This window comes from Protomyctophum parallelum (assembly GCF_964188405.1).
Source record: "Protomyctophum parallelum genome assembly, chromosome: 11".
In the NCBI taxonomy this organism is placed as follows: Eukaryota; Metazoa; Chordata; class Actinopteri; order Myctophiformes; family Myctophidae; genus Protomyctophum; species Protomyctophum parallelum.
In genome coordinates, this window is record NC_139707.1 from 9,368,672 (window position 1) to 9,382,720 (window position 14,049).

General features: G+C 43.5%; 1 protein-coding gene across 1 annotated transcript; it reads right to left on the minus strand.

Annotated features, from left to right (window-relative positions):
• Positions 1-756: 756 nt before the first annotated feature.
• On the minus strand, positions 757-11,499 carry LOC310866558 (ADP-ribosylation factor-like protein 6; the record flags this gene model as incomplete). The annotated part of the gene is made up of 8 exons (XM_083776206.1): positions 757-924; positions 7,453-7,525; positions 8,335-8,464; positions 9,173-9,267; positions 10,260-10,328; positions 10,866-10,927; positions 11,114-11,164; positions 11,377-11,499. The coding sequence occupies 8 exons, from the start codon at positions 11,497-11,499 to the stop codon at positions 757-759; spliced, it is 771 nt and encodes a 256-aa protein (XP_083632332.1).
• Positions 11,500-14,049: the final 2,550 nt, after the last annotated feature.

A 14,049-nucleotide genomic window follows, 5' to 3' on the forward strand; every position in this document is an offset into this window, starting at 1 on the left:
TTGTGTTGTTCTTGTAAATCTCTCTGGATTAAGAGCGTCTGCTAATTGCCTAAAAGTGGTAAATAATTGTTGTGGTTTCATGAATCACTGAATGAAATTATTACCGTAGATTGTTTAATGTATACCATGAATCATTTAAAATCTTAGTTTGTCAACTTTGTCTCATAAAGGGTCCGTTCCAGAAATACCAAGAGAGGAAGACATTCAGACCTCTGGCTGCTGAATGCTACTGGTTGGGTTGTTTGATGGCTTTAAACGATCCACCACTTCAGCCTGACTGGGCGACTCATATTCCTGGACATTACACTTGGAATATCTTCCCTCATGCTATTAAGATTACTGAGCCTGATGCAGCTTCGCCTGCAACCCCGCCTGCAGCCCCGCTTGCAGCTCCGCCTGCAGCCCCGGCTGCAGCCCCGGCTGCAGCCCCGGCTGATGCAGCTCCACCTGCAACCTCGTCTCCTGCAGCTCTGTCTCCAACCCCAGATGACACAGCTCCGCTTGCAGCCCCGCCTGCAGTGCCAGCTGATGCAGCTCCACCTGCAACCTCGACTCCTGCAGCACTGACTCCAGCCCCGGCTGACACAGCTCCGCCTGCAGCCCCGGCTGACACAGCTCCGCCTGCAGCCCCGGCTGACACAGCTCCGCCTGCACCCCCGGCTGACACAGCTCCGCCTGCAGCCCCGGCTGAGGCAGCTCCACCTGCAACTTCATCTCCTGCAGCTCTGCCTGCAGCCCCGGCTCCTGCAGCCCCAGCTACAGAGACTGCAGCTCTGTCTCCAGTCCCAGCTGACGCAGCTCCGCCTGCAGCCCCGCCTGCAGAGCTGGCTGATGCAGCTCCACCTGCGACCTTGTCTCCTGCAGCACTGTCTCCAGCCCTGGCTGACACAGCTCTGCCTGCAGCCCCGGCTGATGCAGCTCCGCCTACAGCTCCGCCTGCAGGCAGAGACTGTTGTCAATGTCAACTACAGTAGTAATATATTTGTGGTACTTTTCTTGACTTTGTGACCATCTGCATTGAGTGCATTCAGCTCTATTAGTCAAAATGAATCTAGCAATCAACTGAATGCGGATATATAAATACTGTGTGCATCATGTTTAGATAATGTTTGTTTATTAAAGGTAGTGTAAGTTATATTTTGTTTTGTATTTTTGTTTGTTGGAAACAACGTCTTGGGGCCTGTTTCACGAAACTTGGATTAACTAATCCAGGATTTAAACCAAAACCAGGTTTGTTAAATCCTGGTCTGTACAGCCTGGGGCCTGTTTCACAAAACTTGGATTAGAGGTTAAACCGGGATTGAACAGATATCCTGGTTTAATATATATCCTGGATCAGCGATTAACCGGTTTCATGAAAGCTGGTTAATCTTGCCAGATTAATTTAGCCAGTTAACCTGGATAATATGTTGAGGCTTGATTCGGTTTCATGAAAGCAATGCCACACTATAGTTACCATGGAAACTAAGGCTGTGAATTTAGCCTGCTCCGGACCAGGCTAACAGCCAGGTTCAACATAATCCTGATGTCTTCACTTTTCATTAAGCAGTCAAGCTGATCACAATTAAACCAATGACCCACACTTATTCAATTATTATGGGTTTATGTTGCCTTATTTTTATCGGTCTGCATTAAAACATCATATTGGTACACATTAAAACTCTAATTTAAACCCTTTATACAAAATCAAAGAACCAAAATATATAGGCTGCACAACCTCATCATGAAAGCTTGTGAGCTTGTAGATCAGCCACTTTTGGTGAATTTTCCCCCAGAATAGGTTTGCTGTGGTGCAAGCACTTAGCCTACAGCTGACGTCACTCAAGTCAATGAGGGTTCAGGGCTCAGGGCTTGAGGGAGGCAATTGGGATTGGGCTTTAAGACTCTAAAAGTCATACTGCTACTGTAATTAAAGAGAGAAAATACTCTCAATAGTGGATAGACTGAATGATTAACTTCCCCAAAAATATAGTATACATTGACACGACACGAAGGTAGACAGGAACAGCCACAAACGTCACATCACGTTTTATCCCGGGGTAAACAAAATGTCTTCCTCATAGAGTTATAATAGCGTACGATCCTTTGGATCACTTTCAGAGCGATTTGTTGGATGATAGAAATATTGACAGACAAGAAAAATTCCCATTTAGAACGTTAACGTCTACATAGAGTACATGCTCGCCCCAGAGCCACGGATGTTACAATCCTCCTCGGGTGGGTAAAAGTACCCGTATCTTCCGCATTGTTCAATAAAAAGCGTTTAATCTGATCGGTGGCTACCATGAGCTCACAGGCTGTTCGACTGATATAATTGTAAAGCGCAGCCGTTCGATTGATATAATTGTAAAATTAGGCAGTTCGATTGATAGAATTGTAAAACGCAGCCGTTCCACTGATATAATTGTAAAACATTCGACTGATAGAATTGACCATCTCAACCATCTCGAGATTTCGACTATCTCGAGATGGTTGAATACGCGAATAGGCGAATAATATGTGAATAATACGTGAACACGCATAATATGCGGATAATACACGAATATGCGAATAATACGTGTGACACGCCCCAGGGGTGTGGCTTAGTAAACGGATATATATTTTTAAACTGACCTTGTTCATCTGATTTATTAACAATTATGCAGGTTAAATCACCATTTACTTTCTTTCTTTGTTTTAAAGAGTAGCAATTACTGTAGTTCTCATAATCGGTTCTAGTGAGCAGAAATAATTTGGCTTGGCAACCTGACTGTAGAAAGTACAGAAAACAGTACAGTAAAGAACCTGGGGGTCATTATTGATTTTGAATTGAATTTTAATTCACACATTAATCATGTTACCAAGATTGCCTTTTTTCACCTTAGAAATATTGCACGAATCAGAGCCTATTTGTCTTTGGACGATGCAAAAACGCTAATCCACGCCTTTGTTTTTTCTCGGCTTGATTACTGCAATGCACTTTTTTCTGGACTGCCTAAGAAAACAACTGACAGATTACAACTTGTCCAAAATGCAGCAGCCAGAGTTTTAACTAGAACTAAGATGAGAGAACATATTACTTCAGTTTTGGCTTCCGGTTGTTTTTAGGATTGATTTTAAAATGATTTTACTTGTGTATAAAGCTCGCAATGGTCTCGCACCTTCCTACTTACATGACTGCCTGCCTAAATATGTCCCAAACCGCCCCCTAAGGTCTTCCACTGCTGGCCTGCTCGCTTTGCCTAAAAAAATGGCAACTAAAAAATACGGGCAAGCAGCTTTTTACTTCTACGGGCCGACGGCATGGAACAAGCTCCCACTGTACCTTCGTCAGGCAACCTCTGTAGACATTTTTAAAGCACCGCTCAAGACCCACTTCTACAACATTGCTTTTAATTGATCTTTTATTTTTTTGTTATTCATGTCCTCACTGTATTGCATTACTGTTTTTAAATTTGCCTTGCTTTTATTTTTTTTCCATTGCTCTGTAAAGCACTTTGAGCTGCATTTCATGTCATGAAAGGTGCTATACAAATAAAGTTTTATTATTATTTATTATTATTACTGTATGAACATTCACATTTTCACACAATATCAATAAACCCATCCTTTCTCATACATATTCATCACAAATCACAATACATATTTTCCATTCATATTGAATATGTTTACTTTTCTCAGCATCAATATACTGGAATATACTGTTTGGCTTTTACAATGTCATGTGTTGTTTAGAATTAACAAAATAACAGCACACACTATGCAAATGCCAAGTTTTTATTGTTATTCAGGCAACCATATGCATACAGTATTCTCTCGTTTCAGATGAATTCAATGTCTGAAATGACATCAAGTTGAATTGCATAATCAAAACAAGCAACTGCAAGTGTTAAAAGAAGGTTGCTTCAGTTGTAATAAAAAAAAAACTCACTGTGGTCATGCCTTCGCTTGCGCTCAACAATAGACGATTTTCCAATTTTAAGGTGCTAGGACATTCATTTTGCAAGCTTTCGGTCTATTGATCTTCCGAAAGCTTGCAATAAATACCTGATTGTGCACAGATTTGAGTGTCCCTTTATTTATTTTTAATTTCTATACTTTTGTGAATCCAGCACCTAAATCTATCGGCAAATGAGCACCATTTCTATCTAAGGTGCGATAGGAAGTCCAATTGCGACAGGCACTTCTCGATGGCTCTTCTCGACAGTGGTCCCCAGCTAAATGATGGAGAGTTGGTAACCCAATGGACACCTATAGAATATAGATCTTTAACTAGAGAGTTAAGGAGTCAAGGAGTGTTTTTTTGTGCAAAACTAATGCTTGGAATGGAATCAGAATCATGGAAACCCCTTAGTTTGACACGTCACATGCTACTTAAACCATAATGACATTTTGAAAATCTTGTCTTGTCTTGTCTTAATGGTATATGGTCACATATAAACCCCTATAAAACAAATTGCTCAATACCGACAGCCGGTCAGCAAGTGGATTCATGAATGCATAATAGACGATGTTTTAGGCCAATATAATAGACTATATACCACATTTTCCACTCCACAACCCCGGCTGCCAGACTATTCTCTCCTGTCCTGTACCTCCCTCACCAATAACAGGAAGTTTAAATGCAGGGCTCATCGTAGAACGGACACATGATGTCCGTGAGCAATGACTCGGGCTTGTCCGCGGCACATTCTTTACGTTCTATACATTTTTACACAACATTATACAGCTCTTGTTTTGATCATAAGACCTAATTCACTGAATGTCAGGTTTTATTCAGAATATGTGTGATGCTGATTTACTACGACACTATCTATGGCACATTATAGGAGCACACCAGTGGTTCTCAAATGAAAATTTGCAAGGACCCCCTTAACTCTTAGCCCATTCTGAACGGGCACCCATTTTGGTGTCGGCATCATGTCGTGCTTTAGCTATTGAAAAATAGCAGATCTACAAGCTCATATCGCGCCACCGAGTGGCGCGATATGAGCTTGTAGGTCTGCTATTTTTTGAAAAATCGAAGAACGACTGACATTTTTAGAATCTGATCTCAGGTCAGAATGGGTTGATCAGACCAGTGTGTGTCCGGCGGAAACCTCGTATGAATCTGATCTCAGGTCAGAATGGGTTAGAGTGTATACAAATTATGCATTCATTCATTAGTTCACTCTCTGAGTTACAGAGCTGTTATGTTCATTCAGGGTTAATTGTACACTCATTTTGTATGTCTGTGGCAAAACGGAATTTTGACAGAAATGGACGTGTATACAGTAGGCTCCCTTACGGAGCCTGGCTGGCTGGGTGCCTGGGTCTGAGCACGAAAATAGCACGGTTGTTTTTCACCACCTGTGAGCAACCTAACACAAACACAAACACACACGCACATATTAACTGTATTCTGTGATGATTTTGGGTGTGCAAGTACAGTACAGTACAGTACAGTACCCCCACATGGTACATGGTAACTCTCTCATTTCTCTACTGCTTCGGACGTGGGGCAGCTCGCCGGAACCCGGGCTGGCACCCATGGCCGTGGTCCTGTGGGTCTAGAACTTCCGGGGACTCTCCGGGGACCCCCACACGAAGTTGCACCACTCACTTCACATGGGTGTGATTTGTATTCATTTTTTTTAAATAACACATTTGCGCATGCGCACTGCCGTTCACTTCTTTGATTGCGTCCCCGGGAAGAATGGTTCATAACTCTAAATCTACGGCGCTCTCCATGGTTTTGACCAAAAGGACAATGTTCTGTCTTCATTTCTGACTTCAGGAAGCATCTCGTTTGGCATATAAACGCTTCTAGAGAGACTTTAGATGTGACAGTGGATTATAAACGCTTCTAGAGAGACTTTAGATGTGACAGTGGATTATAAACGCTTCTAGAGAGACTTTAGATGTGACAGTGGAATATAAACGCTTCTAGAGAGACTTTAGATGTGACAGCATGAGGTAAGAATGTCTCCCGTTTGTTTTGTTTTTTTGGGGGGGGGGTAACACAGAAGGCGGTGCTTTTCAGAGTCAAATCTGCGGAATGCATGCAGCGGGCGGGACGCATGCAACGGGTGTCGACCGGGTGGGTGGGTCGCATGAAGCGGGTGTCGTCCGGGTGGGAGGGACGCATGCAGCGTGCGTCACATGTCATGCGTTCACGCTGTCATCAATCATCGCTGTTCTGATATGATCTGCAGGAGAAGAGAAGTCAATCTGTGTGTGTGTGTGTGTGTGTGTGTGTGTGTGTGTGTGTGTGTGTGTGTGTCCGTTCTTGTGAGGGGCAAATGTTCCCACAACTTACAGTAGAATTTGAGAAATAGACATGGAAAAAAGACAAAAAAGAGACTATTTGAGTTGTGACGGGCTGTGAACCTTGTAGATCTCCTATTTTTGTTTTGGTGAAGAGACTTGGTGCTAACCTGACTCTGCCATATGGTGGCAGTATTGAGTTAACTTTAAAAAAAGCAATATTTGAGGGAATCGTTCATTTTATTCCCTAACCCTAACCGTATTCAGATTATACAGTAATATAATTTACAGTGTATTCATAATTAAGCCACTATTTTATACTAACAAGATTATAAGTTGATTGTTTGGCATTGTTGTTAAACCTTTTTGTTTATTTGTTTTCAACCTGATTCAACCAGCCAGTCAACAAATGAAGCCAACTGTACATAAAAAAAGTTGAAAAATAAATAGTTGATTTGAGTTGGAAATATTGGAGTTGTTTCCTTTTATGTCCCTTGGAGTGGAACTTGGTAGAACCGAACAGTCTTAACACAAACATTAAATGCAATTGACGAATGAATATTTAAGACAAAAGTGAGGACTCAAATTGTGATTGGCCTGAATGAGATGATGTATGACGATAAGAGTGCCCCTCACTTCACACAGGTGTGATTTACTTTACTACTACTATTACTTTGTTTCTACTCTCTCCACTAGGCTATGATTCCATGCTTTCAAGAAAAAATAAACACTAATAATAGTATAGTCACATTTTGCCTTTCAATAATTGAAAGGCAACACAACAGACTACACTAGAGTGACATACATTATGATATTTGCTATTGTGATATGGCGTAAGTGTTATATAAAAATATAAAGATCGGATCGGGAAAAATCGGTATCGGTAGGCATATGTCTCAAAATCAAATGAATGTACTTTTTACTCTCCTATACCATTATATCAAAACATGGTTTATCAGTTACTGTGCAGAATTAAATTATTATGATAAAACATACATTATAAACTAATTAAGCCCTGCTTTATACTGTTCGTCCATTTGAAAATAGCTGATCCACAAGCTCAAGTGTCATATAGTGCCACACGTTTGTGAGCTTGTTGATCTGCTATTTTCAAATCATGAATGATGTTGAAAACAAATAGGTCGTTGTTCTGTGTCATGAGTACTTTTGCTGTTGTATTTTTACTCAGGTAAAATTCTGAATGCAGTACTTTTTCTATCTCAGTACTAAAGACGGACAGTTACCTTGTAGCCAGTCGACGCCCTCCTGAAGGCCTTCTCCTTTGATCGCATCGCTGGCACTGAAAAGACACAGTAGAGCTCTGGAGTTACTGAAAAGACACTGAAAAGGCACTGAAAAGACACAGTAGAGCTCTGGAGTTACGCCTTCTGACACATATTCTAAGGTAAGAACATCGCTGGCACTGAAAAGACACAGTAGAGCTCTGGAGTTACGCCTTCTGACACGTATTCTAAGGTAAGAACATCGCTGGCACTGAAAAGACACAGTAGAGCTCTGGAGTTACGCCTTCTGACACGTATTCTAAGGTAAGAACATCGCTGGCACTGAAAAGACACAGTAGAGCTCTGGAGCTACGCCTTCTGACACGTATTCTAAGGTAAGAACATCGCTGGCACTGAAAAGACACAGTAGAGCTCTGGAGTTACGCCTTCTGACACGTATTCTAAGGTAAGAACATCGCTGGCACTGAAAAGACACAGTAGAGCTCTGGAGTTACGCCTTCTGACACGTATTCTAAGGTAAGAACATCACTGAAAAGACACAGTAGAGCTCTGGAGTTACGCCTTCTGACACATATTCTAAGGTCAGAACATCACTGAAAAGACACAGTAGAGCTCTGGAGTTACGCCTTCTGACACATATTCTAAGGTAAGAACATCGCTGGCACTGAAAAGACACAGTAGAGCTCTGGAGTTACGCCTTCTGACACGTATTCTAAGGTAAGAACATCGCTGGCACTGAAAAGACACAGTAGAGCTCTGGAGTTACCCCTTCTGACACGTATTCTAAGGTAAGAACATCGCTGGCACTGAAAAGACACACAGTATGGTGTACAGTATAGTGTACAGTATGTATTGTGTACAGTACCAGATGTGCCAGGGCTTGTCTCTGATGTTCTCCAGACACAGATGCTGGGACACCTTGACGGAGGACACGGCGTCTTTCAGGTCCGTCTTGTTGGCAAAGAACAGCACAGGCATCCTCCTGTCCTTTATGTCTGGAACAATAGAACAATAGAACAATAAGACAATAGAACAATAAGACAAAAGAAATAACAGCACATCCTCCAGTTAATGTCTGAAACAATAAGACAATAAAACAATAGAACAAAGAACAGCACAGGCCATCCTGTTTTTGTCTGGACTGAGCAGGGAAACAAGAAATGGTAAACCATGATAGCAATTAAGCAATAAAGATAAAAAAACTATACACAACATGCCCAATGACAGCTAGATCTAAAGTCAGAGGTCCTTTGACGGATCACTGTGAGCTTCTGTTCTGTTCTTGAGCGATTCTCACGACCCTCTACCATAATATTGCTGAATTTCGTGGAAAACAACGGCACAGAACTGCCAAAACTGCGAAAAATGGTGGGAACCTTTACCACCACCCTGGTTGTTCAGTAGAGTCCAGTCCAGTTCTTACCCTGGTGGTTCAGTAGAGTCCAGTCCGGTTCTTACCCTGGTGGTTCAGTAGAGTCCAGTCCAGTTCTTACCCTGGTGGTTCAGTAGAGTCCAGTCCAGTTCTTACCCTGGTGGTTCAGTAGAGTCCAGTCCAGTTCTTACCCTGGTGGTTCAGTAGAGTCCAGTCCAGTTCTTACCATGGTGGTTCAGTGGAGTCCAGTCCAGTTCTTACCCTGGTGGTTCAGTAGAGTCCAGTCCAGTTCTTACCCTGGTGGTTCAGTAGAGTCCAGTCCAGTTCTTACCCTGGTGGTTCAGTAGATTGTCCAGCTCCTCTTTGGCAACGACCATCCTTAACTTGTCACCGCTGTCGATGACGAATATGATGGCATGGCTGTCTCTGAGGAGGACGAAATAAATATGATGTCATGACTGTCTCGGAAGAGGATGAAATAAATATGATGTCATGACTGTCCCTGAAGAGGATGAAATAAATATGATGTCATGACTGTCCCTGAAGAGGATGAAATAAATATGATGTCATGACTGTCCCTGAAGAGGACAGGACGACATAAATATGATGTCATGATTGTCTCTGAGGAGGACTGGACGAAACGCATCATTACATCCATTTTAACTATAGGGATGCACAATATAATCTGTAGCATAATCAGAATCGGCCATATCGGCCTTAAAAACACCATATCAGTATCGGAACGGTCTAAACATAATCCAGATAATTTCATCGGTTTTCACCAGCAAAGATTCAATAAAATGAAAAGTGTAAAAAAGCATCAATGAGTTCAGTATAAATCTAGTCTGTCTAGAACAAAAGCCAAATCAAGAGAAAATTAATCTCATTCAGTAGTGAAACCAGACACAGTACAAATAGTACTGGCTATTTATTGATTGATTGAATACTTTATTGACAGGCTTTGGGCCAAGCCCCTAACTAAACACTAGGCTTGTTTCCATTGTGGTCCTCTGTATAATATCAGAATCGGCCTGCAAATAATCGGTGATCGGATATCGTCCATAATTTCATAATCGTGCACCCCTAAACAAAACGCATCATTACATCCATTTTAATACTGCTATATGGACTAAAAACCAACCGTTTTAACATCCATTGCAATAGTGCTAACAATAGCAGCAAAAAATTATCTTCATAATCAATTACTTTGTGTTACCCCCCCCCGATAATGTATTTATGAAGCTTTACTGAACTGATTGTTTGATTAGAAAGTGACTACCGGTAATCATAAGCTAATTATTTCATTTATGTGTCTGCATACGTGTGTGCGTGTGTGCGTGTGTGCGTGCGTGCGTGCGTGCGTGCGTGCGTGCGTGTGTGTGTGTGTGTGTTTGTGTTTGTGCATGCGTGCGCTGTACTTGTAGTAATGCTCCCAGAGGTTTCGGTACCGACTCTGTCCAGACATGTCGAAGACGGTGAAGGACAAACTGCAAAATCACAAATATCAGATTTATCATCAAAATTCAGTATACTGTATATGTAAATGCAATTGTGTGGGGGGAGTGCAAGTCCGGTGAGAACGATTTTGCCGAATTGCTAACGGTGGACCATTTAAATCAAAGGGCAGCTTGCTGTGGATTGCTATACTAACAGAAATGTGGATGCTGCCAAAGTAGGCTTTTCTCTGGTTGTACTTGTTTTTTTCGCTCCTCTCTTTTCAACGTTATACTGGGCCAGCTCTGAACTCACTCGGTCAGCTCTGAACTGACTAGACCACGGCCCGGCTGGCCCAATGGACCCTACGCTGGTGGTCTGACAACCCCTGATATAGATAGTGATTTATTGATTGATTGATTGATTGATTGAAACTGTTATTAACAGATTACAGAATGGTACAGTCCAAGGAAGGTATACATACAGGTCAACACAAAAACTGCTAAGAGGATAAACCCATGCACTATATGACTTGTTTATACATCGGGGTCCTCCATGTTCAATTCATCAGAGTGTAAGAATGAATGTACCTGGAACTCTTGAACTTTTCAATATTGAAGCCAATGGTCGGGACAATGTCCTCATGGTGCGCCTGTTTACATTCACGCACGCATGCACGCACGCACACACACATGCACGCACGCACACACGCACGCATGTACACGTATACACACACAAAAGGCAGACAGACAGACAGGTAATGGCAGAAGCATAATGTCAACGTGGTTGTAGTGTAGGCTATAATTTGACGTGGTGTTGACGTGGTGTGTGTGTTTACCTGACTAACATGCTGCCACTCCTTAGTCAGCGGACCTAAAGGACCCGTGCACTGAAAACACAAAGCAGTTTCATCTCCACTTATGTGTTTGCTAAAGTTTGTTACAAGGGTCCATTTGGTTCCATTTCTCTGAGTTAACATGAGCATACCCCGGCTTACTTTGTTGGCAACAGACAAACAGACAGGCAGACAGACAGGCAGGCAGGCAGGCAGGCAGCCAGGCAGGCAGACAGACAGACAGGCAGACAGACAGATAGACTCACGTTGGTGGGTTTCAGCTGGTTGATGATGGTGGTCTTGCCGCTGTTGTCCAGACCCAGACACAACACGTTGACCTCTGTCTTCCTGAGGCCCAGCCAGGCGGACAGCTTGTCCAGCAGACCCATGGCGACCACCGACCGGAGACCGGACCCAGCCCCCCCCCTATCTGTCGATCGATTATCGGTTCGATTACCGCTTCCTTGATGATCGATCGATTTAGCCTCTAGTCGAGTCCTGTCGTCAGCGTGGCTATGTGTAGTAGCCAAAACATGCTGGGAAAATGGAAGCAGGCTGTGTGTAGCGCTGTGGGTGCTCCCCCTGTGGTGTGGGACGGGTGCCTGGCTGGCTGGATGCTCGGCTTGGGTCGGTTAATCCCGTTAAAGAGGATTAGCTTTGGAAGCGCACTCGCTGTCACCGGCTCAGTGGCCTTGCGGTTAAAGGGAGGTCAGGGATCGATCCCTGGCCAGGTCGGGTCATACCAGAGACTGTATGGGAAAAGATTGCGGCCCAAACTGATCTCATGATTCCTTCAATGAATGCATGAGGAGGAGTGAGCAGGTTGCTTCTTTTCACCTGACAGGGGGCGAGTTTACCTGGTTGGACATATAGCGCGTGGAAGGAACACGTTATTCCAACCAGTTCCCTTCCCTTCCATCAGGAAAAAAAAAGAAAACTGGATGACACTTTCATTGGTGACATCTGGCTGGGTTTGTTGGCAGCAGTGATAGAGTAACTGTCGAGCGTCGCAGTCCCGCCCGCTTTCATGACGACGCCAGGCCCAGGAAATAGTTCCCAATCATAGACTGTAAAAAGATTGTTCCCAATGCATTTTTCCCATAGACATTATAAGCGTCGTACAAAGCCAACTCTTGTCGAGCTTCAAAGGTCTTTAAATAATATACTTTTTGAAATGTCTATGAGGAAAATTAACGGATAATCATTTCCTGGGCCCTGGTAGGGGGCGGGACTGCGACAGGAAATATGGTATCCTACATTTTCATCCTGGGATACACATTTCATCCAGTCAGGAGAGAGAACTCATAATAGGATACAGGATTTAAATAAATACGTAATTGGAAGTAATGAGAAAAAATGACAAATGAGTCAGACCTTTTTAAATTGGAATATTACTATAGAATTACAATTTACAATTTAGGCATTTACCCAGAGCAACGTACAGTAAGCAAGAACAACACATGGTAAAGCAAAGCAAAGCAAAGTTACTATGTTTACCCAGGGTAACTGGACTAAGCTCAAGAACTTGTTTACAGCCAGGCCCTGCTCATAGAACATTTCATGGTAGGAGCTCAATGCCTTGCTCAAGGGCACTTCAGCGGTGGTAATTTTAACCGGTCCGGGGATACGAACTATAGCGACCTTCCGGTATCAAGACAAGACCGCTCTGCAAACCGTTCGGCCACCGCTGCCCCAATAACCAGCATCTGTCTAACCGTAGAAAATATTTACAGTAAAGCTATGAGCGACTATAGAGTACTATGTCTACAACAGATGCTATCTATATTACACAAGTAAGACGCGCAAGCGTGGGAAGCGAACAGCTCGTGTGTGTGTGGTTGTGTGTGTGTGTGTGTGTGTGTGCTACAGCTGCGCCCTCTGGTGGCGGGCGGGTGGTGTCACAGCGGGACAGACAGAGACAGACACACAGACAGACAGACATGATCTGCAGGGTCTCATAGTTAGTGCTCAGTGATTCGCAATAAGTTTAGTTTTAAATTGAAGCTGATCATTAAAATTGGTGCCCTCTGCTGTGTGCAACAGTGGCACCTTGTGGTCATTAATAGCCACCCTGGCCTGAACCAGACAAACACTTCAACACAGGCGTGAGGCTGCTATACTTCCTCTCTCTGCACTGTTTGGGTTGTTTTCTAGTTACTGTGTAGGCTATTGTGCCGAATAATATAAGACGACTCTGATTATGAGACGAGACGACCCCCATTTTTCAAGACTCTTTGACTCGACTCCCCGTTAGGATACTTCCATTGGAAATTGGCAGCCTGCTACTGCTGTTGACAGTGAGGGATCCTGGGAATGCCACCCCACCCCACCCCAAGGTGACCCATCCATATACAAAGTGCACTTTAGCGTTAAACTTTTGGAAAGCAACGTCAGCAGCATCTGCAACAAGGAGAGTCAGAAAACGTGTTTTATTCTGGGTTGTATTATGTTGTCAAACCTCAAACGAAAGCCACTGTCTGTTGCTGCCACGTTGCGTCATGGCTCGGCGACGTCGCCGCGCAAACAAGGTTCTTCAGCAGCAGTCCAGTCCCCGACCCCCTCACCCTCAGCCTCTCTCAGGTAGGAAACCCATGAGGAAACCACATCACAAAACATTTGTCTAATAAAGCAGCTTAATGCTACTAATAAATGTGTCGGAACGCATGGCTGGGTTTCTCTGGGGTTGAGTGGGGGGCATAGACTGTAAAAGGGGGTGGGGGGCCATGTCGAGTAGCCTACCGCGGCCCGGCAGCATTTATTAGGCTACTTGAAAGTTGAAAGGTAAATTGAATCCCCGGAAGAACCCCAAGCAGGAACCCTACGTACAGTTTGTTTACACATACAAACCAGAACACTGAACAGGCTTTTTGTCAGCGCCACCCATATAGACAGCCATGCCGACCCGCAGCGCACCTCGGAGCATTGCTCCTTCGGAGGAG